Raw genomic sequence first — 24,896 nt, forward strand, 5'->3', positions numbered from 1 at the left:
CAGAAGTATGAATGAGCCTGGGCAGCACAGCGTGCTCAGGAAGCTACAAGTCCCTTGCCATGGACTTGGAGGTGGAGTGTAGAAAGAAGCTAGAAAGGCAGGCAGAAGTCAGGCCAGAAGTACCTGGTAGGCCAAACGAGAGAATGGACTTTATCCACAAGTCAAAGATAAGCTATCAAATCATTTTAAGCTCCTTTAGATGGATGCCTCTGTTAGTAGTCAGGAAGGTGGGTTTGAAGAGTCCAGAAAGAGACCACAAGAGACAAATGCATCCCAGCCCAATTTCCACAAACAAAAATGAGAACAAAACATGCCATCTATTTGACGCAATACATTTAACCAACAAACCTTATAAAATTTGGAACAAAATGACATTTTTGCCACTCCTACATCCCAAGTACCACCAAAACAGCCAGTGCCTCTGTCACCCACACTCCCAAGAGAGATCCCACAGGTTCCTGAAATGTCCACATGCCCGATGCAGGGACAGTGACACTTCAGGAGTCCTTTTAGTCCTTAGGAAAGAAGTGAATGTCTCCTCTTCCTCTCACTGGAGAGACCACCATGACCAGGTCCATTCACCTCCTCCACGTGGATGTCAAACCAATTAGATTTCCCGGTTTCACACAATGCTCATCTCAGGTAACTCCCAACTCTGGCACTTAATCAATCAGAAGCACATGAACCACTCCATGCTGATTGAGCAGTAAGCAGAAGTCATTGAGTGCTGTGTAGCAAGTTATAAGGGAGGCAAGAAATAAACATTTACTGCCGAGCTCCATGATGGGAACTTTAAATAATCTCAGTTTCTCATTATAGCAGCTCATCAGCTTATGCAGTAATTCCCCCAGTTCACAGATGTGTAAACAGGAGCTCAGATGTTAAATATCTTACCAGAGGTCATTCAGTTGGTTGGAAGGTGGAGGAACCAGGATTCAAATCCCAGTATGAGAAATTCTAAATAGTGTTTGTTTCACTACACCATACTTCAAGTATGTATGGATAACAAACATAATGACATATTAAGGTTGGTAATAATAACAACAATACCTCCCCTTTAAAAATTGAGAGGGGACGCACATTATACAGTCTCAGATGAAGGGATCACTCAGAGAAGACACAACTGAGTGATCACAACTGAAATCTTCAAATGCTCCAAAAAGGTCACTCCTGAGCATTAGTGACCAAAAACTGTTCAGACTCAAATAATCAAAGCAACCTGACTATACTCCAGAGAAATATATCAAATCCTCCATACCCTTCCCCTCAGGGTCTCTAAGACAACATCTGAAAACACTCATGGCTGATTGCTTGCTCTCCCGCATGCTCTCTCTTAAATGATTTCTCAAACTACTTTACCACCCAAATTACAGAAATATGTCCAGGATTCACATGGCAGTTCTGATCCGATTTGCCCCAATCCTGGCTCAAGCAGCTTTGCACTACCCTCCTAACTAGATCAGCGCCAGCCAATAGGTTTATTCAGGCTGATCTGTGATGGATTAGATAATGAAACCTTAGCCATGTAAGCTGCCTGCTTGTACTGGGGCTGTGGGGGAGAAGAATAGGAAACTCAATACTCCTAGGGGCCACCTAAACACCACATGCACTCGCCATCCCTCCTCCATCTGTTTGCTCACGCTCCAATTACTGCCATTTCCTTTCCACCGTCTCGCATGCTCTTCCCTTCTGTCTCTGAAGGAAGTACACATTTGCCCCAGAAAAAGATGTTTACTATGCTTTACAAATGCATATCAAAAAACAATTCAAACAAGTCCATTCACTAAAATGACCATCTTTATTTTTTCCACAAATTATTGAAGCCTGATATCAAACTGATAGCCTGAGAGATGTCAAACCAGAGATTCACTAGCAACATTCTTGTTTACACCAAGTAGTACAATGAATTTCTTTCTCAGCCCTGTAATCTTGAGGCCTGTCTGCATCAGTCTGCTTTATATCAAAATGAAAGTTAAATCTCTAGTTAGCTTTTTGTTGTGTTCACATGTCAGTATGATAGAGAAAAAAAAAAATGACAACGTGGCTAGAAAAATGGGAGAGGAAGTTAGGAGACAAAATCAACTCAGGCTAATCTCTTGAGTTGCCATGAAGAATAATTCTACTTTGAATTCAGGTCTTTCTCCTTCTCAAAGACATTCCCAGTTTCACAATCACAAGCTTCCTTGTGAGGCTTGAAAGAAATTAGTAATTTTTACATGACTGTACCTCAATTTCTCCAACTACAATATTTACCACTCTGGTAGTATTATGGGATGAATGTGTGTGTCCCCTCCCAAACTAATATCTTGAAGCCCTAGCCCACGGTATGATGGCATTTGGAGGTGGGGCTGTTGAGAGGTGATTAGGTCATGAGGGTAGGACCCCCATGTTGGGATTAGGACCCTTATAAGAAGAGGAAGAGATCTCTGTGTGTGTGTGTCCACTAGCATACATGGGGAAAAGGCCATGTGAGCACAGAGCAAGAAGGTAGCTGGCTGCAAGCCAGGAAGAGAGCCCTCACCAGACACCAAATCTGCCAGCACCTTGATCTTGGACTTCCAGCCTCCGGAACTGTGAGAAACAAATTTCTGTTGTTTAAGCCACCCAGTCTATGGTATTTTGTTAGGGTGCCTAAGCAGATTAAGACATGTAGAAATGAAAAATTCAATAATTTTAGTGAGATATAGTTCAAAAAATCACTTGGAAGGAAAGCACATCGTTTTTATAACTCTACTCAAATGGTAGCACCATGTTCAGTTTCAGCACCAAACACTCAAAGTCCAAAGAGACATCCACCTAGGAGGAAAGACACCCAGAACCAAGCAAATGGGAAGATAAAGTACTTCAAGAAATACAGTATCTACAGAGCAATTACAGGGTACCTGGAAGCCCTTCCTTGAGACCAGAAAGTCTTCCTGCTACTAGTGGTTGATTCACCACTAACATGAACAACTTCTGAACTCCCTTAGCTACAATGGATTTATGACTCTATGGTCAGAAGCAGTTAGTTAGCCATGTAATAATCACATTCCAACATTTCTCTACCATAAAGAATTTTGCTGAAAGCTATAAATAATAATTAAGGTGCACCTTGCCTTATGAAGCAGCTAAGTTCCTAGAAAGTTGCACAAAAATTGAATTTTTGCTCATCAAATTGTTTATATTCACTAGAAGAGCTAAACAAAAGAATTTATTCCCTGGTATGTTTAATAAAGCCCAAATTTTTCACATATATCAGACTTGCTTAAAGTGAAACAAACCTCTAATATCTATATATATAACTCACTTAACTTTCTACCAGGTTAGAGTACAATATTTCCAAATACCTTCTTTAACAACTAACTACATCTCTCAAGCTGTGTTTCACTTTTCAGGTTGAATTTGTCTCTTCCCTCCTACTCTACAGTTCAGGGTTCTCTAATTCTAAACTGTTTCCAGGGCTGTGTGAACTCCTCTGCCATCCACATAAAGCTTCTGGATACTGGCCTTGAAAAGGAGTGACCCTTCCTCTCCTCTCTAGGGTTCCTTCTTAGCATAAGGATTATAACAGAAGCACCATAGACCCTCTCATGTCCCTGGTGCTCCACTTTGGGAAGTAATGATTTATCCCAAAAGTTCAGTGGCTGTAACTCAACAGGGTTAGAATCTGAAGCTTAGAGCCGTAGCTCCATTTAGTCTGTAGTCTTGGGAAATTAACTTCTGTAAAAAAAAAAAAAAAAAAAAAAAGGTTAATCCTTTGACACTCAAAAGATTGGGGAATTTCCTGAAAGTACTTTCACCCCTAAATTCCATGATTTTTTTCTATCCCTTAATTATTTGAAAAAGGTAAAATTTCAACTTCAACCTAACAGGCATTGAGCACTTACTATGTACCTAAAACTGTGAGGTATTACAAAGGATAAATACGAAGAAAATATAGTTCCTGTCTTCTAGAAGCTTACAGCATCACTAGGGAAACAAGAATAAAACAATGAAGGGACAATACAAGATGATGCATAATTAAGCATCAACACAACAGGAGGCAAGAGGAGGGTTTGACTGGTGTGGACTAAGCTGTCAGGGAAGGCTTCCCAGAAGAGCTATGACCTCCAAGAAACTCCATTTGTGTTAAGATATAAGAAAAAAACATGTGCTTTAAGACAAACCCGTATACCAAAAAGCAAGTTACTCTAGATTTTTTACATGTATGTTTACATGGGCCTATAGGCATGTCTACACCGCTGATATCATTTCCTAAAACTGCCTCGCCCCTGCTCGTTCTCCTCCAGCTACAGTTTCTTGTTCTCAAACATATCAAGCGCACTCCTCCGTCAATGCCTCTGTACCCACAGTTCCTCTGCCTGAACACTCTTCCCTCAAATATCTGAACAGCCCATTCCCTCAGGTCATCCAAAGGTCACCTATCAGAGAGGCCTTCCCTAACCATCCTCCTCACCACTCTCTACCCCTTCCCCTGTTTTATTTTTCTTCTTAGCACTTAAGACCACCAAATAATAGTTGATTTCTTTACTGTCTGTCTCTTTCAATTAGAATATTAGTTCCACGAGAGCGGAGTCTTTGTTTTGTTTACAACCATATTTCCTAGGCTCTAAAACAAGGCCTGGCACTTAGCAGCTGTTCAATAAACATCAGTTAAATGAGTATTAAATATCCTATCATTCTTATCAGAATAATAGGAAGGTCCCAGAGACGTAGGTGACCTAGGCTTAAATTTTATCGTTTCATGAACATTATTTTTCCTTTACTCCCAATTATACCTCAAATTTCAACCTCCCCATAAAACCTTCCTTGACCATTTTGGCAAGAATGACCATCTCTTTCTTCTGGCCCCAGTGGCACAAATCCTCTGCAGGCTTTGGTTCTAAATTTTGCAATGCCTTGCGACACACATCTACCCTGTGGTATCTCTACTCCCGTTCCTCTGGAACTTACCAAAAAAATTCATATATATATATATATATATATATATATATATATATATATATACACGATATGCATACATACCTATGTATGATACACATACATATACGTACCCACACACGTGCACTGTTTTCTTTTTTTTTTTTAACTTTTCTCCCATTTTGGCTCCCCACCTCGATTGCAGACACCAAGTACCTTAAGATCTGGGAACTTGACATATTTTTTAGAGATAACTTAGAAATCATCCTGTACCAACACTGTATTTTACAACTAAGGAAACAGAGGCCCCCAAAGAAGGGATTTTCCCAGAACCATACAGGTAGTTGAAGGTAGGGGGCTAAATCAATGATGATTTGAATACCTGTGTCACATGGTGTATTGGAACTACAACAATGAGAATGCATAAAGTGAAAAATAAATAAAGATCCACAAGTGCACAGAGTGAAAAAAGGATTCTCCGTGGGGTAGTTCTAAGTTGCCCATCTGTACCCAAAGGACCTAATCCACTGCTTCCTCTGCATACTCCAAAGTCCCTATACACTGCTCCATTTCCAAATACTACTATCCTTGGCCAATTTGAAGGCAACCAGCAAATAATGGGCCCCAGGAGGAAAGGTGGGGAAGGCAGTGGGAGTCTCACTATTAACCATGATTGACAGAAACGATAAATGAATACAGACAGATATATGCACACACCAAGCAGAACATGCTCACCAGCACCCACATCCAATCTTCTCTCCTCATCATCCAGTGTTAACCCACCTCACCTTAAGTCTCCCCATATTCCTCTATATTTTCTCCATGGCCCAAGCTTTTACTTCTCACAAGCCCTCTGCCTGAGGGAGAACAAAAGGAGGCAAACGAAACAAAAGAATTCAAAAATAAACACCAAGAGGGTCACTTTACCCAAGTCAACACAAGTAATAGAGTGGCCTCTGCAAGGGAGACCAAGAAGCACACAGCAAACATGCCAGGCTTAAATACAGCTCCGTCTCTAACACAGGAAGTCAGACAGAGCCTTGAAAAGCAGAAAGAGAAGAGCACAGGAAGTCTTTTAGCACTGCAGAGATTTCCAAGAGTGCTGTAATGGAGAGAGCACAGGAATAGGAATTAGAAGACTAGGCTTCTAGCTCTAGTTTTACTACCAGCTAAGTGAGTGGCCCTAGGCAAGTCACTAGTCTGCTCTGGATTTTTGATTCACCATCTGTACAATGAGGTAGTTAAAACATTTTGGGACTTGAATAAAAAAAGATGAAAACTGTTGACTTTCTCCCACCAAAGAGTACTATTTTGTATAAGAATCTTCCAAGTCTCTCCAGGTTAAGAACTCCAGTCAAAGATGTCGTCCTGGTCCCTTCTATCTCTAACATTATGTGATTCTAAGAGAATTAGGCAGAAGTCTAAACGATTGCTGGTAGGTAAGCCTCACCGTTTCATAGTAAGTATGTTCTGAACAGAGACCAAATCCTAAAACCTGGGAAGGTTTCACGATCCTCCTCCAATTACTTAGTCAACTGACATCGTCACTACATTTGCCAGTCCCTATCCAAATCAACCAGTTTCTCCTTGAGTCCACAACTCAGAATCCAGTCTTCTAACAGCCCTATAAGTTTTGTTTTATTCCCCAGGACATTAAAGAACTAGTCGGTGCCCCAGCTATGTAAGATGCAACTGGCAAAGTACAGGAGGGGCAGGTCCTGTGTCGCCAGACTCAGTAGCTCCACAAAGTTAATGAGCTCGAGCACCACGGCGTCCCCTAACACTACCCAACTCCTCGTACTTCTCACACTCCTTGTGGAACTGATTTAACCCACAATCTAAGCCACATCCCCTTTGGGCTCCCGAGGAGGTTTCTCGCTTTTCACTCCTCTCCTTTCAATGTCGCTCCCCTTCTCCATCCCAGTTGTGTGTCGAGGGCTGACAAAAAGGCACTCCCTCTTTTGGGAAGGTTTCCCACCACTCTCTCTCCCCGTCCTTAACTGGGTCCCCGGCTCTCTGGACAACAGACCCAGGATCTCTCGGCTTCCATCCCACCCCAAGGAACTAAGGAAGGGTTTGAAGAAATAGAATCCATCTCAAACACAATCAATTTCCTCCCAACACCTATTCATGCGACGTGGCCCCCCGTCCCCTCATGGATCAGGACCCTCCGGGGCACACCAGGCTCCACCTGCACCCTTCGCCTCCAAGCCGGGGCTCGCCCCACCTTCCAAGCAGGCCCCGACCGGCCCCCTCCCACCTCCAAGCCGGGACCCCGGGCAGTCCTCCCCGCTCCAAGCCCGGGAGCCCTGAGCCGCCCCGCGGCCCCCGCGCCGCACCCCCGCGGTAACTGGGCACCCGCCCCGCACGGTCACCTGCATCCCGCCGCCGTCGGCCGCCGCCTCCTCAGTGCGCGGCCGCTTGCTCAGGCCGGGTTCGGCTCCGTCTCCTCCCCCTCCGGGCACCGGCAGCTCCAGCTCCGACTCCCGCTTCATCCCCCGGGCAGCGGCGCCGGGCCCGAGCTGAGGCGGCTGCTGCGGCTGGGCGCCTTCCGCCATCCGCCCGCGCCCCCCTCGCCTCCGGGAACCCGGCGACCCTCCACAGGCCACCTCCCCCTGGGCCTCGGCCCCGACTGTCGCGACAGGCGGGCGCGCGCCTGCCCCCGCCCACGCGAGCGTACGTGCGTGCGCGCGCGGGCCCGGCGCCCCCTCGCCAGTGGCGGGCGGTCGCCGCTGGTCGCTGGCAGGCCGGCTTCCCGGCTCGGGGCAGCCGGCGGGTCGCGACGGACACTCGTTCGCGACCCTACGCGCACACACGACCTCCGGCCCGGCCCGGCCCGCCGCGCGCCCCGCCTCGCGGACTCACGGAGCTAGCCCGCCGGCCCGCGCTCGTTCCCTCACACTGGCCCTCGCCACACGCCGGGCCGAGGGAGGAAGGGGGCGGTCCGGGCTCCCTAGGCGTGGGGAGGGGTGTTTATTTGGCGTGAGGTGGGGCTCGAGGCCGGAACGAGCTGACTGGCTGGGATCCTCCGACCCGCCACTGTGGCAGCCCCGGGAAGGCGGGGAGAGAGAAAGAAGGAGGGAGGGCCCGGGATCTGGCACTTCAGCCCGCGCGGGAGGCTGGGGCCCGGGATCTGGCACTCCAGCCCGCGCAGGAGGCCGGGGCGGCGGGGGAGGGGGCGGGAGCCGAGCCCGCCGAGGGGGCGGGGCCAGCGCCCCTCGGCAATCTCCGCCGCCTCCGCTCCGGGCGCCCGAGGGAGGCCGGGAAGAGATCGGGGGAGCTCGGGAATTTACGGCGCGGTCGAGGGATTGTCCTGGAGGTAACGCGCGGCTGGAGTTACAGGGCGGAGGGGGCGGAGTCTGTTTCCCTAAGGGCGGGGCCACAGCCTAGAAAGGGCGGAGCTTGAGAGGCCCGAGGCCGCGTAGCAACTCCCTCTGGCGGGACTCGCTGTGCAGAGTTGTGCAGCGAATTCGCCCATCTGGCCGCGTCGGTTCCAGGCGAGGGAAGAGGCGCTCTGGGGGAGAGAGGTCTTTGCTTGCTCCCTCTCCCACAGGAGAATGGGGATCTCGAGTTGGAAGGTCCAGGAACGAAGCCACCACTACAGGCCTCTCTCCCCAGTCCTGAAAGCCTTTACTCTAATCATAATTATTATCACATTTGTGGTCATCTTAATAATACCTGATGTCTGTAAGAGCTTCACAGTTTGCACAATGGATTCGCAGACCCGTTCTGGAGACGGTGGTATAAGCAGAGTAGATACCATGATCTCCGTTTCATTGATGGTGAAACTGAACCTTGGTTAAGTCCTGCAGATAAAAACTGGCAGATCCATATCTCAGGAAACCAGATCATATTCTTTCTTTGCACCTTGCTGCCTAACACTTTATTGCTTATCAATTTCGTGCAATTAGAGATATTTGTGCAATAGCTTCTCTCTCTTACCGGACTGTAAGGACTAAGGCGGCATCCACTTTCTCTGGGTTCCATGTCGTGCCCACCCCTGTTCCATCATTTGCAAAATGAGGAGATGATTTAGATCAGTGTTTTGAAAGCAGGGACGATTTTGCACCTACCCCTCTCCCCCAGGATGTCTGTCAACACCTGGAGATATTTTTGGTTGTTACACCTGGGGTGTGTTGGGGAAAGGGGTGCTGCTGGTGGATAGAGACCAGGAACTACTGGGAAAGTTGTTCAACATCCTACAATGAACAGGACAGTTCCCACAACAGTTATCCAGCCCAAAATGCCAATAGTGCTGAGGTTTAGAAACCCCGGGTTAGATGATTTCTCAGGTCATTTCCAGATAGGCCTACGATTTATCCTTTGAACTTGGGTTTAACCTGACTAGTGCTGGAACAGTCCAGTGATAAAGATTCCTGCTTGGAGTCAGACCAACCCAGGTTTGAATCCAGGCTTTACCACCTACTGCCCATGTGATGTTGAACCACTGATGACTTAAGAATTTCTATATTGAAGGGGATTAGGGCCTGCAGACTGGGTGCAAGGGAAGACTGGAGGACTTGTCTTAAAGCTGAGTTTTCATAGCAGGCATATTGTTTTAACTAGGCTATGTTATAGACCAATAAAAATAGTCAAGTTTTAGCTCTGTTACTTACAAGTTTTGGTGCCCTGTGAAAGCTACTTAGCCTTTCTATGCCTCAGTTTCTTCATCTGAAAACTAGGATAATAATAGTACATTCCTGAAAGGATTATTGTGAGGGTTTAAATGACTTATCACACATTAAGAACTTTGAACAGATTGGCCTATGGGAAGCACTCAATAAATGATAAGAGGGCTTCCCTGGTGGCGCAGTGGTTGAGAGTCCGCCTGCCGATGCAGGGGACACGGGTTCGTGCCCCAGTCCCAGAAGATCCCACATGCTGCGGAGAGGCTGGGCCCGTGAGCCATGGCCACTGGGCCTGCGCATCCGGAGCCTGTGCTCCACAACGGGAGAGGCCACAACAGTGAGAGGCTGGCGTACTGCAAAAAATAAATAAATAAATTAAATGATAAGAATGTATCATTATCACTACCACTGTGTTTTTTAAATTACATAAGGTGGCTTTGTGAGGCTGCTAGAGATTAAGATGGTCAGACAAAGCTCCCCAAGTCAACCTTTAGTACAACCATTGTTGGGCAAATCAAGTATTTTCACCAAGCCTTCAATTCCTTGTTTGTAAGATGACAATAATTGTCACAATGTTGTTCTAAGGATTAAACAAGACAAAATAAAGTACTTAGCACAGCGCCTAACATACAGTAACTGCTTAATAAATGGTAAATATTTATCATGTAATTTGTTTAGTGACAGTAAGCTACTGGCTAGGGACCCATGGGGCTGGAAAGAGAAGCTTAGACATCTCTTAATACCGCTATTTGGGCCTTTGGGTTGGGAGTGCAAGTACCTGCAAGCTTGTTCTTGAGCTCCAACCTAAATCAGCCGGTACTCCACAGCAGATGGAGCTTGATCCTGTCCAACCAAGCATTATGTATTTAAAGAAAAATTGGGATGTTTCCTGATGGACTGTGGAACAACAATGGCTATTTTTTTTAACCTAGGGACATCAGTGTTCGATTTTCCAAAAAGCTTACTTTCTAGACTGGTATCTTAAGAATTCTTTTCCCTTCTCAACCTATCTTGCCAAAATACTGGAATCTAAATGATGCTAGGTCCTTCCTGGGCTGCTCCATGACCCAGCAAGAAATAAGATTTGGGATCAGGGCTGCTTGTGACTCAAATTATTGTTATCCAAGTAGCATACATGTCCCCTAAGAAATAGAGCGATGTGGTATGGGAATGTTTGAATGACCAGGCAGAACAAAGTGAAATTGGACCCTGCCTTGTAAACACACATTAAGCAACTAGGGAGGGAGAGAATAGAAGCCTATAAATAGTGGAAGAGGCCAAACGCACCCATGACAGCACAAAGACCAGGATCATTTCTTTCATATACATCTGCAGCTACCTGTTTGGGAACAAGTGTTTATAAAACATTACAGAGGAAGAGGACAATTTTAAAATATTTTCCTAGAAAGAATTTTGAGCTGCATAAACTATGGAAGTCCTAACATTTATTCATTTATCCACTCAACAAACTATGGGCAGGAGTCTAGGATACCAAAATGAGTAAGGAGCTCACAGTCTAGGGAAGAAGGGATGAGCAAATAAAAAGACAATTGTAATGCATCATGATAAGGAGGTCACCTCTCATAGTGGTCAAGAACACGGACTCGTATCAAACAGACATGGGTTTGAATCGGGCATGGCCATCTCTCTGATCTTGGACAAGAAAGATCCTTCGCATCTCTAAGGCCCAGTTTTTTCCTTTGTGTGACAAGCACTGATAACCCAATATTCATTCTCCTCTTATTCTTTACTAGCAGAACCTCAATTTTGTTCAGGGCAGAAATCTTCCCAGCTTTAAAAAGAAAAAATAGAAAGAATTCTCAAGCTCCCTGGCAGGTAAGGGTGGCCACGTTACACAGTTCTGGCCAGAGAGAGGTAGGTAGGGGATAGCATCCCTTCCCAACTAATAAGACAAAACTATAAGAAGAAAAGGCTCTTTGCCCTTCATCTTTTGCTTTTTGTCATTTATCCTTCCTCCCACCCGAAAAACAGTTGGGAAAAACGACAGCCCTCTTGTGTCCACAGTAACAAAAACTACAGGCTAAGAATGGTACTATGGAGCCACCATAGCAGCCCTAGCCCATCCACCTCTAATTTATCGTTATTTGAGCAAAATAAGTTCCCATTTGCTTAAGCCACTGTGGACAGGTTTCTACATGCAGCCAAACTTGACTCCTCACTGATATAATCTGTAAACTGAGGATAATAATAGTATCTCCCCCCACCCCGGGTTCTTTTGAGTATTAAATAATGCATGTAAAGCACTTAGCATGACACCTGGCTCATAGACACACTCAATAAATGGTAATTTAGACCTTTTTACTACTATTATTACTCCTGTTATCCTTATTAACATGATTAGTATATGTGCCAACAGCTATAGGAGTGTATAGGAAGATGTAACTCCCCCGCCTGGGGGAGACAGGACAAGCTTCACCAAGAATGTTATGCTTGATCTGCGTCTTTAAAAATGAGGAGGAGTTTCCCATGATGTGGTTTCTGATAAAAAGTGAGCACATTCTTGGGTGCCTGCAAGGACTTAGGAGGCATTCAGCACTGCTCACCAGGAGAAAACTCTGATAAGGTGATAATAGTGCCGGGATCAGGTCAGAGGACCAGAAATGGAGTCAGTTGTCTTCAAACTGAGACTGGGAGAGGTAAGTGGGTGCCGGAGCGCCTAGCCACGGGGCCATTGTGGGCCCATAGCAGACAAGAGATTGTATGAAAGATCTATTCAAACACCAGTTATTCTTAACCCTATACTCTGGTTACTGACAGCCATCAGATGAGCTGATGGTGTAAATCTCTGTATTTATAAGATCTTTGAGAACATGAGTGTTTTCTTAATCCCTTCCTTGACGTCTGTGTACCTAGCACTGAGCACAGAGCTTGACACAAAATATGTGGCTATCCCAACAACCCTGAAGATATTCAAAAACACAGACCTTCATCTCACATCCCCTGGGAGACCAGATAAAGACCCAGAGCAGAGCAGAGCCTCTTGGAAATGCTATCTTAATCACGGACTCTTCTAAATAGAGGCTGAGTGCTCGAGGCCTGAAATCCTTCCCCAAAAATGTGTTATCTCTTTAATCAGAGAGAGAAGAGTAGATATAAATAGAAGAGAGCATTTTTCTACTCCAAAGCTTTCTTTTCCCAAAAAAGAAAGACGGAGAATACCCTTGATAATTCATCAGCCGGATGAAGGGGAAACCACTCCTGCCATGTGGCTGGCTGATCCAGGAGCAGATACAGAGCCTAATGAGAAACTGAGTTCAGCAAAGGAGGAATGTCTGATGTTTAAGCCTCATTAGGACTGTAAAACCAGCCGTCCAGACACAAACCCGGCCGTTGACTTTGACCTCACTTCCCTACCTCCCTCTGCTCGTGGCATTATTGAACCTGGGTTTTTCCTATAGGCCAGAACCTTGCCAACCCTTTTGCCCTTCACATAATGTGTTTGTCTGGTTTCTATTTCTGTAGTTTGATGAAGGATGATAGCAGGGTATTGAGTGGTTGTTTTTCATTTAGTGCCGTCACCGCCCTCACCCTGCCCCCTACCCCCCCACCCTCCTCTCAAGTTGGGTTTTCATTGTCTGTTTTGTGACTCGTTCTTGGTTGTTATTGCTTCCTTACAGAGAGGGGAAAGCATTTTATTTTATTTTATTTTATTTTATTTTATTATTTTATTTTATTTTATTTTATTTTATTTTCCAGGCCCTGGTATACATAGCCAGATGAATGAATCTTTCCCGCAAAGAATTATGGTGTTTTAAAATTGGAAATGACCTCAGATGAGAAAAGCAGGGAAGGTCAGATATTCACTGAGACCCTAATACATGCCAGACCCTGAAGCAGGAGACTTTTTCGCATTTAATCCTCACAACATGTCCGCCAAACAGGTGGTACTACATCTCATTTTACAGATGAGAAAACTGAGATACAGAGAGGTGAAGCGACAAGCTCAAGGTCATACAGAATGGTTACTGACAAAGGAACTCCCTACTCCAAGCCCACTGTCCCTTCCATTCCTCAGCTTGTCTCTGCAGACTTTTTAGGGCATTTTAAATTGAGAAGATACAAATCTCATAGGGAAGAGGGGGAAAAAAGTATAACTTTTTGTTTTCTGAAAGAGAACATAACCATCTTGATCCTGCATTCCACCTGGGGCGTAAGCTCCTGGACCTTTGCTGCATCAAGACATTAGATCTTCGTCGTATCCGGCACCTGCTCAAGTATCTTCCTCCGGGTCGCTCTCTGGATGTCAATATCCATCTGAGTGGCCTCCGCTAAGCTGTCCTGCCTGCTCCTCAGTTATTGATCCACCCAGAGAGCAGCTTACCCAGGGCTTCTCCAGGAAAGGCTCTGTCCTATCAACTTCACACCTCTGTCAAGGGCATTGGAAACCCCCCCACCCGCCCCCTCTTGGGCCCCTGCTGTGTAGACACAGAGGAAGCATCCCTACTTCTCATACCCTTGCTGGAGGGGAACCCTGAAAAGGAGGTGAGGCACAGACCTCCTCTCCTTCCAGATACTGCAGGATACCACAGATACCACTCTGTTTCTCCCTGTCTCCTCCCGAGGCTCCATCTCGGAAGAGGCAGGGATCCTCAGAGACCCACATGAGGCTCCAGCTCTGATCTCCTCTGGACTCACCTCTTTCTCTCCTCAACCCCTGCCACATTTGCCTCTCCTGGGTGAAGGCAAAAGACTGGTCCTGGCTGATTCCAATCCTGGAAAATACCTCTAGATTTTGTAGGGTGAAGATTTCATGACCAGAGCCATGCAGAATTTAAACTTTGGGAGTTAAAAAGACCAGGCTTTTAAGACACAGAGACTTTTCTCGCAAGATATATGTTTCAAAAGTCTTTTGAAATTCAAAAGCTTGGCCCTGACTCTCCTTTCTCTTTTCCTTTCCACTGTAACAGCTTTATTCCTGAAAGGAAGGGCGGGTGGGAATAGTGGAAGATACCAGGGAGAGAGGGGAGAGAGAATATGAGTTGATATTTCTGTGGCAAAGACAATGTCTGCACTGTTTCATCATCCGCTGAACACAGATACAGTTCTCAGCCTCCTTTGCAGTTAGGATGGGGACATTTGACAATGTTCCGGCCAATGGAATGCAGGTAGAAGTTTCAAGCCTGGCCCCTGAAAACATCCCTGTCTATCCTGTAGTCCTCTTTCCCCTCCACAGCAGCGGTGGAAGCCATGAGCTAAAGAGATAACATCGTAAGAGGAAAAGGAGCCTGGATGCCTGAGTCATCAATTGGAGGAGAGCTGCAGAAGACTGTGATGTGAGCAGAAATGAAACTTAATTATATTAAGACACTGAGGTTTATTTAGGTTTGTGTGTGTGTGTGTCTGTGTGTGTGTGAAACAGAGCAGGACCCTATGGTCCTTGCTCCACCCCCCACACCAGTCCTCAGCCTGCCTTTTGTCTGCAGAAAAACTTTAGCCAAAGAATAAGTTTAATCAGAGAAGTGGGAAAATGCAGAAACAAAGGAAAACAGTCAAAGGAAACCAAATAATAATGGTTTAGTCACTAAGCAAAGTCAAGGACTTTTAGTTCCTCCTTAAGGGCTGTAGACAGTATTCTGAGCCATGTCCTGTGAGCTGTCTTGTAGATACTGAAACCCCCGCCAGGTGGAAGAGGTTAACTACATGATGACCAGGCTGTAGCCATGACACAAGCTGCCACAATTCTGGGAATTGGCCTCAAAGAAATGGAAACAAACCAAACTGGAACTGAAGGTTAACTGTACCTAAAACAATCAAGATGACGCTGATCAGACCACCAATGAGCAATTTCAAGGTGACTGTCAGAGCTGACTGTATTGTTTCTGCATGTAGGCCCCTCCCTCTGTCTATAAAAGCTCTTGCCCCCTGATTGTCAAGGGCGGGGAGGGGGGGACTGGGGGGCGGGGAGTCGGCCTTGGGACAGACGTCTACACCCACCCACCCCACCCATCCCCAGTTGCCGGCATCCAAAATAAAGCAAACTTTCTTTTCCACCAGCTGGCCTCTTTATTGGCTTTTGAGCAGCAAGCAGCCAGACCCCACTTTTGGTTGCATGTGTGTGTCTGTGTATGTGTGTGTTTTACAGCAGCTTACATTACTTACCCTAACAAAATAACTAAATATTTTTCTACTTCATAATCAATGTGTAAAAAGGACAGTGGTGGAGAAGCAGAATCTTGACCATTTTGATTAAAATCTATGATATCGAAGGTACTTAAAATGACACCAACTAATAAAATATTAAGTATTATCTTTGGACAATATACAAAGCTTGACATTGAAGGAGAAGTGATGGGAAAGAAAACAAGAATGATATCTTGATAAAATAGATTAATAACAAGGACCTACTCTATAGCACAGGGAACTATGTTCAATATCTTGTAATAACTTATAATGGAAAGTATATAGTATAACTTATACTATATTATATATAGTATATTATCATATATTATGTTATATATAATGCACAATATAATATATTATATACATATTGTATATGTATATATTATATATAAATTGTATGTTATATATGTTGCATATATAATATATAGTATATAGCATATATGGTATATATAATATATAATATAATTATATTCTATACTGAATGTTATATATGATATATTATATTACTTAGTGTATATTTTATATACGCTATATTATATATAGTGTACATTTTATATATGTATAATATATATATAACTGAACCACTATGCTGTACACATGAAACATTGTAAATCAACTATACTTCAATAAAAAAATTTTTTTTTAATACCACAGTAAAAGAATGATATCTCAAATCCCTTCTTTCAACCACCCTGGCATAAAACCTGGCATACTGAGATGCTTAATAAGTAATGATTGAGTGAATGAAAAATCCATTAACCTATCAACTCTCTTTAAATCTGGGACATTTACTATTTTAAGTTTTATAGGGAAGAGCAAAGGAGGTAGAGATTAAAAAAACAGATGAAGAGGGAAAAAAAAGTTGGGAATAGTGAGAAGGTGAGGTGGAAATAATTTTCCACAAGGCAAGCATGCTTCCTCATCCCCACTTTTGTGACTTAAAACAGTGCTTACTCCCTGTAATTTTTCACTCTTCATGCTCACAAACACACAAAAGTAAGGTTACAATTCCTGTTTATTATTGATGTTAACATACAAAACGGCAAGTGCCACAGTGAGAGGCAGGCAGAAGCCAACACATTGGGAAAAAAAAAACATTCTATCCCTGAGACTTGGAATCATACAGAAAGACTTTTGAACTTTGAAAGGGCTCAATAAATAGCACCTCTTCCCTATCAAGTCAGGAACTGATTCAGAGAAACATAGAGAAGAAGTCAAAAGCTTTATTACTGATAAACACTAGGTTTGAGTGTGCAGCCAAACCTAGGATGTGCTGTGCACCTCCACCCTTGAATTAGACAGACTCAACCACCAAGCCACTGGCATAGCTGGAAAGCCACAAGCTGCCCCCAACAGGGACAGACTCCTCACTGCATGGCTTGACCCTCTCAGACTCAAGCAAATTTGAAGAGTAAGGAAGTTGCTGAGCCAAGCTGTGTCCAGTTCTTCTTCCCAAATCACTAATCGGATAAATCACTCCCTCTGTCCAGCCGGCTTTAGCTAAGACATGTGGCAGAAACAAACTCCTCCAAATTCCAAGTGGCTTAGAATTACTAGGATCTCTTTTTCATATATCCATTATGGGTTGGCTATACGTATATCATCTTTACTCTGGGACACAGGCTGATGGACTGGTCCATATCTTGGTCATTACTGGTCTGTGGCAGAGGGAAAAGGGGGGACAGGGGTGGACCACATGATGGAAGGGACCCACTTATGCTCTCCTCTTATTCCATTGGCCAAAGCAAGTTACATGGCCACGTCTGCCCTCAGTGGAGTGGGGATGTCTAATCCTCGTGAAGGCAGAGGCAATGAATATGTTTACATAATACCAATCCTCTTTCCCCCAGGGGACTCACTTTTCCCAACCTGCACCCAAGGCCAGAGGAGAAAGTAGTAGATGCTGTTGTTGCCACACGCATATCCCCTTGGCCTCCCGTGGAACTCACCTTGGGTTCTGCCGACAGTCCCCACACATGCCATGCGTGTCACCTGCTTCCTAACTCAGACACCTGCCAGAAGGGCTCTCTCTGGCTGCAGGAGCCATGTGGTCCAGGGAACCAAGTGTTCCAGAAGGAGCCCCAGGAGAATTCCCAGAAGCACCAATTAACCAAGGAGGGACAGAAGTTGGTGTATAAATTCCCCATCTTCCTCACCTCTTGGTAGTACAGTTGGAAGGTATTTCTACACAATCCTCAGAGGATCCGTAATGGGCGTGAGCTCCAGTTGCCCACAATGATAACTGGGTCATAAATGGAGCTTTTCCTCTCTTTTCTTCCTTCCCTGTCTTCCTCCCCCACTGTGCTTCCTGGGATCACAACCCAAATTAACCACTGCACCCAAATCCCTGGGTTGGGGTCTGTTTTGAAGAAACCCAACTACAACAGGGATGGAAGTTTCTCCTGTCAAAGACCTGTGTCCTAATCTCTCATCATTCCTCAGCTATTCTTCTGCCTACTCAGATTCACAGCACAAAAGAGTGTGAGGGCAAAATGAATCTTACACAGTAACTAACACCTTCCTTTTGGCTGGAACTGCCATCTTCTAATAATTCACCAAAATGACCAACACAAAGAGAAAGAGACGGGGCACCTCTGCGTCCTCTAGGCCTTTTAGAAAGCATGGAGCTGTTCCTTGGTCACGTACATGTCAGTCCACAAGAAAGGTGATGATCAAGGGATGGGCACTGTTCAAAAATTCCCCTAAATGTTCCCATGGCAAAACGGGAAGGGTCCACCATGTTCCCCAGCATGCTGTTGGCACCATAGTCAACAAACAAATTAAGGGCAAGATTCTTGCCAAGAGAATTAGTGTAGGTACTGAGCATATTAAGCACTCTAAAAGCCAAGATAGCTCCCTGAAACGTGTGGAGAAAAGTGATCCCAAAAAGAAGGACGTCAAAGAGAAAATTTATTTATTAAAAAATAAAAACAACTTTTATATACTAAGCACTTTCCATATTGAGCCTCACTATATAAGTCTCAAAATAACCATGTGAGGTTGGTATCATGATCATCCCCACTTTGTGGATGAGGAAACCGAGGCTCAGGGAGGAGGGCCTGCTCCCCCAGCACTCGTGGGGAGGCTTCTGGCTTCTCGTCAAACCACTTTGACTTTGTAGCTATCTCGGCTGGTGTCAGCTGGTCTCTGCCTTAGACATCTTGGTGCCTCTCTTTCTTTCCAGCCTGTAATTTCAGATTTCTCAATTGCCCCTATGCAGCTGTCATCGTGCCTTAGACACAGTTCGGTGGTGGGATTGTTGTGTTACAGGTGCGGGGGATACGACAGTGAAGGTGACAGACCAGGTCTCTGCTCTCATAGGGCTTATTTTCTGGTGAAGAGAGAGGGAAAATAAGCAATAGAAATGTTAGATAGTGGTACATGCTACTCAGAGAATCCGACCAGGCTGATGGGATTGAAGGAGAATGGGTGGCTAGTTTTTGCTGGGAGACCAGAGAAGGCTGCTTTTCCAAGAGGGTCACTTTTAAGCCAAGAGCTGAATCACAAGAAGGTGCCAGCCATGGAAAGATATGGGGGAAGAGCATTCCACGCAGAGAGAACAGCATAAGAAAAGGCCCTAAAGGGAGTACTGGCCTGAGGAGACGTAACTAGGAGGGGGTTAATAAATAATAACACTCGCCTTCAGCGGGTATATGATTATCAGAGGCAAGCCACACCGGAGTCCTGTGCTTTGAAGAATCAACACAGAGAGGGCGGACTCCCAGCTTAATCTCCCTCCCAACCCCTCCTCGTTTCAGCTTATCCTCTGTCAACACTGCTTGGAATCTAGAATCTGGTCCCACTCCCAACTTAGCTGAAATGAATTGCTCCTTCAATAAGGACTTTAAAAACGGTCCACTTCAAAAAAAAGAAAAAGACTCCACCAGGGCACTGGAGCACATGGCACAGGCAGGGCACTGGACTTCTACTCTAGCTCTTTGCCACCTTCCTAGACTAGGGGCACTGAGGGAACTGGAATCCCTCCCTCCCTCTCTCTCCCCCTCGCTAGCCTTTTGGGATGTGCAGTACACACAGAAAATGCACTAAGCGGGTCCCCTTAGCACTTGGCAACAGTTGCAGTGAGTCTAACACATTGTTACTTATTAACCCGTCTAACTTCTCTAGCTGTACATCAAGGGCAGCAGACCCAAATGTCCACAGGGACCTGGCAGGGAAGGCAACGGCAAACTCACTTTCATGGAATTCTGGAAGTTTGGATTCTTTCTGTGAAATCTCCAGATATTTACATGTTGGCAATTAATTATTTGGAAAAGTCAAATGAGCTCTTGAGTGCATTTTAAGTGCATTATAGATGCATTTTATTCATACGGTATTCTCAGTATCTCACAGATGACAAATAATATCTGCTTAATAATATTTGTTGAATGAATGAATAAATGAAAAAAATAAACCTTATGGGAATTAATCAGATCAGCTCTTCTCATTGGAGTCCATATGAGACTTAAATTGTCATTACCTGGCTTAGCCAAAACTGGATTCCAGATGAAATGTAGAGTGGGCTTAGTTTTCTTTGTTACGTCATGTGATGGGATCCAGTTTGTTTACTTTATTGCTCCACTATCCCAAATGACTCCAGTAGCCCTGGGGCTTTCTGGGCAGGAGGTCAAATATCTCCAAAGCAGGGCTTCCCTGGTGGCGCAGTGGTTGAGAGTCCGCCTGCCGATGCAGGGGACACAGGTTCGTACCCCGGTCCGGGAAGATCCCACATGCCGTGGAGCGGCTGGGCCCGTGAGCCATGGCCGCTGAGCCTGCGCGTCCGGAGCCTGGGAGCGGCCACGGCAGTGAGAGGCCCGCGCACCGCAAAAAAATAAATAAACAGATACTCCAAAGCAGGCTAATTTCCACATGTGGCTCAGCTGGGCTCACACACTAATCAGAGAGACAACTGATAACTAAGTGCTTAGGATCCAGAAATGTTACTTTGACATTAGTATGACCGTAAAATGTTAACACTGGAAGCATCGCCTAGGGACTAGCCTCTAGTCACAGAGCTCCAATGAGCAGAGGAAGAAACTGATTTGGAAAGTTACCCACCCAAGGTCATGTGCTCCTTAGGCTTGAGTCATTCCTCTTCTCCCTGCTTCCTTTGGCTTGGCTCAGAAGAAGCCACATGTATTCACCTCTCCCCATTTCTAACTCAGTGACCAGTCTCTGTGAGAAATACACACATGTGTCCTAAAGCCCCCCGGACTGGTTAACCGTGTGCACTGGCTGTAGACTCTTCTTGGACTAACCCCAGGACTGCTGCCCTGAAAGGGTTTCTCAAGAAGCAGAATTAGGTTGAATGCAAGTATTCTACTATCAGAAGCCCAGAAGGCATCTGGCGGATGTGATTCAAGGAGAGGGATTGGGTCCTTCCTAGCTTTGTATCCCCAGTAGCACTTAACAGAGGGTGTTCTGTGTAACAGACACTAAGTACACATTTGAGTAGTCCTACTCTGTGCTGGGTTTTGTGCTAAACAGTGGTTCTCGAAGCAGAGTCCCTGGCACTCCTGGGGGCCCCTAAGGCCCTTTCAGGGGCGTCCTCAAGGTCAACAATATTTTCATAACAATACCAAATGTTATTTACCGCTGCATGCTCATTTTCTCATGACTGTACAGTGGAGTCTTCCATAGGCTACCCGATGTCTGACAGCTTATAGAATGTGTGCTTGTGATTCTTGGGTTTTGAAAATTTCTCAGTTTTAATTTCAAACATGGTAAATATCAACAGATACAACCCACATAAGAGTTTTTTTGAAGTTTTCAACAATATTTAAGAGCATAAAATGGATCTTGGAACCCAAAATTTTGAGATCCACTGTTCTAGAGGATGTAAGAAGCTATTAGGTACCAAGAAAAAAAAAAGGAAGAAAGAAAAAGTAGAGCAGGGTAAGTGGAACTGGAAGATCCTGAGGATGGGAGGGAGGGGCAGGTGATGGAGGCAGGGAAGGGGTGATGGGTGGGAAGGGGCAGCTTCTGGTGTTAAACAGGGTGATACAAACTGGCCTGAGAAACACATCAACAAATCAAGCATTTGATATCTCTGAGTTGCCATTTAAAATCCCTCCATTTATCTTAAATTTAGAAATTTTAATGAGGATTGAATCATAAATATATGATAATAATTATGTGCATATCATTTAAAGAAATTGGTTAAGAAATGAGTACTTTGGGTATCTTTAAAATTCCACTGTGAGCCCCTCAGAAATAGTATCACTCTCCTCGCCAAGGTAAGCCCTATCCTGATTTTTTTTTAATTGAAGTATGGTTGATTTACAAGGTTGTGTTCGTTTCTGGTGTACAGCAAAGTGATTCAGTTATACATATATATATTCTTCTGATTTTTGAGTTAAGTATTCTTTCATACTTTTTGCCAGTGTTACCATCTGCATAAGGATATAGGATATATACAATAAATGATATATTGTTTAATTTTGGAAAACCAAGAAGCAAGCCCAAACCACTGTAAGGAAAGAACCATATTGCTGCTAATAGATGAAGTCTTCCCGGAGAAAATGAACTGGACCAAGTGAGGCATCACAGTGTGGCTCCTGTTGTTTACAAGAGCTGCTCCCAGGGAAGTCAGTGGGTAACATCAGGGCATCTGCAAGCACCTGTAGGGTGAGCCATGTACTGCATGCAGTCTGGCAGAAATACATTCACGGGGAGAGGGCTATTCCGTTTTTTGTTTTGTTTTGTTTTCGCTTTTCAGCTCCATGACCTAACTCTAGGTCTCGGGAGTGGGTCACACCTGAACACATGTGGAGTTGAAACAACTGCAGGGCACCATTGGGAGGGCAGGGACTCCACCACCACCCAGTCAAGGCAAGATCTAGAAAAGAATCACAGCTCCGCTGACCTGGGCGTTCTCTTCCTCCAGCTAGGATCTTGGGAATAATGCCCCAAATATATCTGTCTATATGCTAAGTCCCGGAACTCCCTCTGGACTGGTTGAACTGATTGCCTTCTGAGTCTGGGGCATGACCGTCACTCAGTAGATCTCTGGTTTACTGAATCCACATCTTTTTGTTTAGTGATTTACACTCTTTTGGTGGAACTTAGCCTCCAGTAGCTTGCTGAGAAAGGCTGCATGGGAAAGTATTTTGGGATCTTGGCTATTTGAAAATGTTTTTGTCAAACCATCATATGTGGCTGATAACCTCACTGAGAATAGAATTCTAGATTGAAGATTATTTTCCTTCAGACTGCTGAAGGTATTGGGTCACCTACTAGCCCTCAGTGTTGCTATGAGAAGTCTGAATCTGCTGTAATTCTGTTTTCTTTTTCTCTCTGGAAGATCATAGAATCTTCTTTTTTTTTTTTAATCCCAGTGATCTGAAATTCCAGCACCATGCCTTGAGTTGAGTGTCTTTTCATCCATGATAATGAACTCTTGTCCCTTTCAGTTTGGAAATATGCTTTCTGCAGAATTTCTTGAGTATTTCATGAACGGTTTCATCCCCTCCATTTTCTCTGTTCTTTCTTCTGGAACCCCTATTATTCTTTAAAAAAATTTTTTTAATTTATTTATTTTTTATACAGCAGGTTCTTATTAGTTATCTATTTTACACATATTAGTGTATAGATGTCAATCCCAATCTCCCAATTCATCCCACCTCCCCCACCTCTATCCCCCCTTGGTGTCCATATATTAGTTCTCTACATGTGTGTCTCTATTTCTGCCTTGCAACCCGTGGAACCCCTATTATTCTGATGTTGGGTCTCTTCGTCTAGACTTCCATTTTTGTTTCTTTCCTGTTTTCAATCTGTCTTTGTGCTCTAATTTCTAAGTTGTTTCCTTAACTTGATTTTCCAATGCTTTTATTGATTTTTAAAAAATATTTCAATGATCATATCCTTAATATCGAAAGCTCTTTCTAAATCTTGGAATGTTCTGATGGTATCCTGTTTTTGTTTCAGTTCAGGGATACACAAATGTTTTCTTTTCTCTCTGAAAACAAAATATGTTTTTAAAAACTCCCTGCACAGTGTCTGTTTCTTCCAGGTTGCTTTTATCCTGTTTGTTTTGATCTCTTTCTTCCATGTTAAAGGTTTTCCTCAGATTTGAGGTATTTCTTAGGTCTGTTGACAATGAAATACTAAAAAAAAAATAAAATAAAAAAATTTAAGCTTTGAGTGCATGAGGGACTGTCCACTTGGACCTTCACAGCAGGGTGATCTGGGGGCCTAGGTGTTGGGAAATCCAGTATGTCAGTATTTTTTAAGTCTTTCTTTTATGCTAGACATTTTCCAACCTCCTCCCCGGAAGGGAAGGGTTTAGTTTCAGAATTCTAGAAACCAAGCTTAGGGGTGAAGGTTGGAGACATGGGGGTGTGCTGTTTCCACATTCAGCATTAAAATGCATATGGTTCCTTTATCCCTATTTTCTGTAAAACACCCATATCCTCAGCTGTGCCTGGCATCTCCCAATCCAGAAAAACTGTGCTTTACCGTCTCCTGAGAATAATCTTCCAGGCTTCTTCCAGAGTGGGGGAAAATCAGCTGCCAGGAACTGGGGTGGGGGGTGGGGGGAACCTGGGATCTAATAGTTTCCCAGATACCCCCCCAGATACCCCCCCAGTCCTTCCTATTTTTAGCCCCACCCCCTTCCCCCACCCCTTCACTCACAGAGAAACCTGGTACAGCCAGTTTCTTTGTCTTGGGCTAACTCTGCTGTGTCAATGAGTTTTGTGCTCCACCCTCCCCTTGGCTGCTTTGGATTCGGCTCTCCCAGGCCTGCCCAATGAGTTACCACTGTCCTTCTCTTCTTGTGGCTGTAGTTTCTGTTTTCTCAACATTGTGGGTTTAGTTTTTATTTTTTTCAAAAATCCCTCTTCTGGAAATTCTAGTGGGGTTTCAGGAAGGAGCAAAACTTGAGGCACATATTCAATTTGTCACTGTAACCTGAATACTACCCTAGAAATCTGAGATCCAATCTGCCCCTTAAAATTCAGTGTGGGAGTTCCCCATAGTTATGGAAAATTCATAAATTCAACTTATTCTGCAGACTTTGCAATGTGTGGCCACACTGCTGGAATCTGGGAATACAGATGTATTTAAGACATGGTACCATCCTCATGGATATCAGTTAAGCAGAAGAGACATACTCACAGGAATGTAATACTAGTCCACAATCCCTCACCCCAAACCCTTAGGGGTCCAGTGGATCTTGGATTTCAGAATTTATCAGAGTTTAGAAAGATGATATGGGGCATATATCATTAT

At 44.5% G+C, this 24,896-nt stretch overlaps 1 protein-coding gene across 8 annotated transcripts in view; it reads right to left on the bottom strand.

Moving 5' to 3' along the window:
* RBFOX2 (RNA binding fox-1 homolog 2) overlaps positions 1-7,845 on the bottom strand; it is a 265,256-nt gene extending 257,411 nt beyond the window's left edge. For 2 of the 8 annotated variants that reach the window (XM_082635880.1, XM_082635874.1), the window contains exon 1: positions 7,275-7,843. In XM_082635880.1, the coding sequence (XP_082492006.1) occupies positions 7,275-7,457 (183 nt within the window). In that variant the 5' untranslated portion in view covers positions 7,458-7,843. Of the gene's footprint in view, positions 1-7,274 lie in introns of all 8 variants that reach the window. The other 6 variants (XM_082635886.1, XM_082635882.1, XM_082635881.1 and 3 more) reach the window with 5 other exon arrangements.
* Positions 7,846-24,896: the final 17,051 nt, after the last annotated feature.

The sequence above is a fragment of the Mesoplodon mirus genome (assembly GCF_964341445.2).
Source record: "Mesoplodon mirus genome assembly, chromosome: 11".
NCBI classification, from domain to species: domain Eukaryota; kingdom Metazoa; phylum Chordata; class Mammalia; order Artiodactyla; family Ziphiidae; genus Mesoplodon; species Mesoplodon mirus.